This window comes from Thalassophryne amazonica, chromosome 16 (genome assembly GCF_902500255.1).
Source record: "Thalassophryne amazonica chromosome 16, fThaAma1.1, whole genome shotgun sequence".
In the NCBI taxonomy this organism is placed as follows: domain Eukaryota; kingdom Metazoa; phylum Chordata; class Actinopteri; order Batrachoidiformes; family Batrachoididae; genus Thalassophryne; species Thalassophryne amazonica.
Genome location: NC_047118.1, coordinates 25488184 through 25494086, shown reverse-complemented (window position 1 = coordinate 25494086; position 5903 = coordinate 25488184). Strand labels below are relative to the sequence as shown.

At 37.7% G+C, this 5903-nt stretch overlaps 1 gene segment (V, D, J or C); it reads left to right on the top strand.

The window, feature by feature from the left end:
* Positions 1 to 1649: 1649 nt before the first annotated feature.
* LOC117528022 lies at positions 1650 to 5623 on the top strand (the record flags this gene model as incomplete). The annotated part of the segment is given in 5 exon segments: positions 1650 to 1896; positions 2077 to 2361; positions 4237 to 4545; positions 4616 to 4942; positions 5366 to 5623. Coding segments are annotated over 5 exon segments (1350 nt in total), but the record flags the coding sequence as incomplete, so codon positions are not given.
* Positions 5624 to 5903: the final 280 nt, after the last annotated feature.

Genomic DNA, 5903 nt, shown 5'->3' with positions numbered 1-5903 from the left:
TTATTTTGTAAAATTTAAGATGTCCAAAAATTCTTTTGAATAGATTACTATTTTAATTGAATGTTTTCTTAATTGTTCTTTTGTTGATAACTGTTCTTTATTTTGACAAATGAAAACCAACTATACTGATCCTTTTTGTTGCTCTTTATTTGACATCTTTACATATTTGAATAGTTTACTGCAAAACAAAAATACTTCCTTGATACAAAATAATGATGATAATCATGATAAAATTTTATTATGTTTAAAGAAGGGATTGCTTTCATTTGATCTGAAATTTTAATGTTTATTAAAAAGTCAATGACTATATACAACTTTTATTTACAATATTTTTTTCCATCTATTCTTTTTTGAAGACTGTGTGGCTATAAGGAATACCAGAAAAAAGTAGTTTGTCTCATTCATATATAGATTTACTGAAGCAACTAAACATGAATCAAAAACAGAAATTGATTTAAAAAGAAGAAGCTCTTTTATTTTGTAAAATTTGTGTTGTCCAAAAATTCTTTGAATATACACCATTTTAATTGAGAATGTTTTCTTAATTGTTCTTTGTTGCTGATTGTTATTTATTTCACCAAATGAAAACCAACCATGCTGATCCTTTTTGTTGCTCTTTATTTGACATATTACATATTTGAATAGTTTACTACAAAACAAAAATATATCGATACAAAATAATGATCATGATAATTTTTTTATGTTTAAAGAATTGATTTCTTTCATTTCATCTGAATTTTAATGTTTATAAAAAAAAATTCCAATGAATAAAATACAACTTTTATTTACAATATTTTTTCTCGCTGTTCTTTTTTTTTTTTTTTTTTTGATGAGATGAGTGGCTATGAGGATACCAGAAAAAAGTAGTTTGTCTCATACATATATAGATTTACTGAAACAACTAAACATTAATCAAAGAAATTAGAGCTCAATAGTTAAACAGTGAAATTAACAAGGCACAATAAATATTATTTATTTTAATATAACTTTATAACAATTACAACAAATTAGTAAATATAAAGTTTTTGCACTGTCATTGAAGCCTTACATCCGTTTACCTTAGAATTAAGGAAAAACAACTATATTAGCATTGCTCTTTTCTATTTCTTTCGATAAACAGTCAACTAATAATCTTTTAAATGTTTGATATATTGTTGCAAGCTGCTCTATTTGCACAATAAATTTTGGAGTTTGTTTGCTACTTTGGAAAGAAAGAGTACACAAATATAATAAAAGGAATTTCTGCTGTGAAGTTTCGAGATGCAGGTCAATTTTTAAAATATGTCCTTGTGTCAAATGATATTGGTCTCTGGATAATTTTGTAACTATATTTCAACAGTAATCCTCATATTTTAAGACAGAAAATGATCTTATAGTCTATTGGTTATCAAAACTCAGCAACAAAAAGCAACAGTTTGAAATGGGCAGTAAAGTTGAGATTATTTTAAGCAGTGATTAAATAATTGTAAAATGTTTGGGTTTCCATTATAACAAACACATGGTTCTTTATCGTCATCATCATGTGTCGTCTTTGATTAGATGAGTATTTGATTTTGGTCTGGCTGGCACATTTAGATGTTGGATCTATTTACATTTTTCATTTACAGGAACATCTGCACAACCATCTGTGTTCCCGTGGTTGCATGTAACTCTGGGACTGGCAGGTGAAATCACTCTCGCCTGTCGTGGCTTCTGGCTTCTACCCAAAGACTCTTACTTTCAAGTGGAAAAGATGCAATAGTGCCCCTCTGAAGTCTGTCCAACATCCTTTAGTTCAGATTAACGACAAGTACACGGGAGTCAGTTTGATCAAAGTATCAAGAGCCGATTATTCATCACAGAGTTTTCATTGTTCTGTGACACACAGCGGAGAAACCCAAAGTGTGACCTTCAAACGTATGTAATTTTGGCTTTTATTCCCATCTACATGGAACTGCTTAATCATGTGGATTTGATCCATCCATAGGAAATTAATTTATTGCATTTACATTTTTTTTTTTATATTTAACATAAATTTTTCAATTGTCTCAAACATCATATTGATGTACATCTCTTTTCTTTCTTTTTCTTGTCCAGAGGCCCAGATTCCTCCAAAGGTGACTTTAATTTTTGTGCCAAATGAAGACAAATGGACCCTTGTGTGCACAGCAGAGGACTTTTCCCCAAAAACACTGTCAATCAAATGGAAGGAGAACACAAGGGAGCTTCACGGGATCACTCAGTGGACCTCTGAGAAAACTAGAACAACATACAAAGCTGTTAGCATCCTGAAGGTTAACAACAACGACTGGGACAATAAAGCTGTTTACAGCTGTGAGGTGACTCACGTGGAAAAACATACACAAAGAAGACCTCTAAAAGGTAGATGAGGCTGTGTACAATGTCAGCAAAGTGTTGCTGATTGCAAAACATGTACATTACCCTCTGAAAGAACCACCAGGACAAATTGAGTTTGTACAACAGACATTCTGGTTTGACATCAAACAATGAGTGCATGAAGACAGCTTAAAATGTCAGCTTTGTTGTTTTCTTGGTCACTGATTCAATGTCTACTGGGCCAAAACAGCAGAGGGTTTCTATATTTTTTCTTTTTCTTTTTAATTTTACAAAATGGTTTTGATTATGCTGAGTGTTTGCACAATTCCACTGCTTAATTATGCATTTTCCATAGTGCAAATAATAATATAATAATATAATAATCAGCTCTCTGTTCTTCATTGTGGTTTTTCTTTTTGAACACCTGCAATTTTCACATTCAAAAATCAAGGAAAAAACAAAGAGTAGATATTGCAGCTGTTTGAACTTGTTAACGGTATAAAAGACACCCGTCCACACACTCAATCAATCACCCTCCAACCTATGCACCATGGCCAAGACCAAAGAGCTGTCTGAGGACACCAGGGACAAAATTGTAGACCTGCACAAGGCTGGGATGGGCTACAGGACAACAGGCAAGCAGCTTGGTGAGATGGCACCAACTGTTGGGGCAATTATTAGAAAATAGAAGAAACACAAATGACTGTCAATCTTCCTCGTCTGGGGCAACATGCATGATCTCACCTGGTGGGGTAAGGATGATTCTGAGGAGCTCACTCTGCACTGGAGACCTGGTCAGTGACCTGAAGAAACTGGGACCACAGTCACAAAGATTACATTCGTAAAGGCTCCTTCACACAACAATGCGAATAAGTACAAAGCAGGATTACTCAACGTGGAAGCTGCTCGTATGAGCGAACCATGCAACATCGAGCTGACGTGCAGGCGTGCATGATCCAGGTGCAATGGTGTCATGCCACACGGGAAAACAGTGCGGCATGTTATGATGCTGACGTCCGTTGCACCGTGGGGTAGTCTGTCAATGTGCGCGCCATGGGCGCACTCGCTGCAGCCCATTGCAACAGCAATATATTTTTTATGCATGACCACGTGAGGACAGCAAGCAGACATAACACGTCACAGGGGCGTTGTTAGTTCATATCTGTCCAAACAGTACATGTTCCCCAGCCATGACGTCCAGAACCACAGATCTCCACATCCGCTCTTGTGGGCAGACACACCTCCTGTCAGTTCAGCGCAAACACCAGCGTGTCACTTTGTTTGCAAAGCCACACTCATGGGGACACTTAGACAAACTTCATATCCAACTCGACAGTGATTGTCTGCTGACTGTTGTTATGCTAATAGTGCGAATGGCCACACATTTTCTAAGTGCCAAACGAGCGGTGTTTGATGTTCATGTGTGTCAGCTGGAATTTGACTGACACCTGCCGCGAGAGGCTTCAGTGGGCATGCACAGTGCACACTCTGTCTTTCAGTAGCTGGTGTCCGCAAATATTTGTAGCAACAGGTGTACGTGGCCTTGGAAGCAGCTACAATTTTACACCTATTGCATACGATTCCTGATTTATGCACACTTCATGTGCAATTCGACAAAATTTGCACTATGCGTGAAGGGGCCCTAATGCGCTACGTCCTTATGGTTTAAAATCCTGCAGGACACGCAAGGCACCCCTGTTCAAGACAGCACATGTCCATTCTGGTTTGAAGATCACTTGTGACCATCTGGATGATCCAGATTAGGCATGGGAGGTCATGTGGTCAGATGAGACCAATTCTTTGTAGGTGGGAAAACTTGCAAAATCGACAGTGGGTCAAATAATTTTTTGCCTCATTGCATGTGTAAATGTTTTGATCTTTTCAAAATAACATTTTATGCTGTTGTTTTCTCTGATGTAGCACCGACCACACTGACCCTGAACCCTCCAAGTCCCCAAAAACTGTTCAGAGAGAAATTGGTGGAACTGGAGTGTACGATCACTGGAGAGGACAACTCTGTCGTGTCAGAATCTCACATCAGTTGGAAGGTTGATGGACAAAATGTGACCCACGGGATTTCACAATCAAAACATGAAGGCAACCAGTACAGCAAAACGAGCACACTGATTTACAGTCCAGCTGAGTGGGTGGCGATTAAAAAGGTGCGATGTTCTGCCATTAAAGAAGACATGACACCACTTACTCAAGATCTCACTGTCCACAAAGAAGGTACATCACATCTAAATACATGTTAATACACACTCAGCTGAGCTATTTTGTAACCCAAATGTGTTTTTAGGTGGGGTGGAGCCAAAGGTGACGGTCCATATCCTCCCAGAAAACGACATCGGTTTACATCCCTCAGATCCTGTCACTCTGGTGTGTCTGGTCTCCAGTCCAGCTCTGCGTGATTACTACATCAGCTGGTCAATAACAGAATCTCAGTCCACAAACTACATGGATGGCGTCACCTTCCCCCCTCAGAAGACCCAAAGTGGATACTCTGTTGTCAGCGTTTACACCACAACTGTCGAAAGGTGGCGCAAAGAGGACACCTTCATTTGTAACGTCTGGCCTGTTGGCAGTGTTAACACCATAAAAACAGCTGGAGTGTCCAAGTCGAAGGGTAACACGTTAGAATGTCCCTGAGAATCAGCTTTACATGTTGGTCATTTGTGCTTGTGTGTGTGATGTCAAAAGCTGTGTATTCTGTGACAAAATCAGTCTCTGTGCTTGTAAAAAAAAGAAAATGTCAGTTTGTATTGAACTGTCTTTGTCTCACAGTCTGACAAGTGTGTTAAATGTTCCAAATAAATGTTGCATTTTGAAACTTTTCTGCCGTTTTTGTGTATGACATCAACAGAAGGGAAAGAAAATTAAAATGGAAATGAGGGTAAAGGTCAACTTGGTGTGTTTAGTTCTCATTAAAGCTGCAGTTACACTGTTCAAACATATAAACTTCCACAAGATACTGATATAAAACTGCACATGAACAGATTGTTGCTTATTATTTTGTGAAGGTCTAACCTCATGCACCTTCCTCTTGCAGAAGAAGAAGTGTGCTTGGCTCTGAGCTGCACAGACGATGACTTTGAAGAGGATGAGTTCAGCAGCCTCTGGTCCACAACCTTCTGCTTCATTTTCCTTTTCATGTCTTCGCTTGTCTACAACGTGATATTCAGCCTGGTCAAGGTAAACCAACTGGCTTCTGCAGACAACTCATCTCTTTGACTCTGTCCTGCTTTAAAAACACACAAAAATGGATTTCTGTGATATAACAGGACTCATACAGCTTTCCACGTACTGGAAAATTACTTTTTATTTGCCCTGCTACTTTTTTCCAAACCCACCTAAAATATTACAACGAAAAATATTTTTTCACATCAAACCTAAACATTTTTACCAAGTTTTATAAATGTGTTTTATCAGGAAAATGTGCAAAATTTATGTTTATTATAATTATCATGTTTAAACTGCACATTTGCTTGTTCAGTTTGTGCAAATTCATCCTAAAATGAATGAAGTTCAAACAGAAATCAGGACGGCTGCTGAGTTTGTCCCACCAGCCAGTGTTTTCAATAATTGAA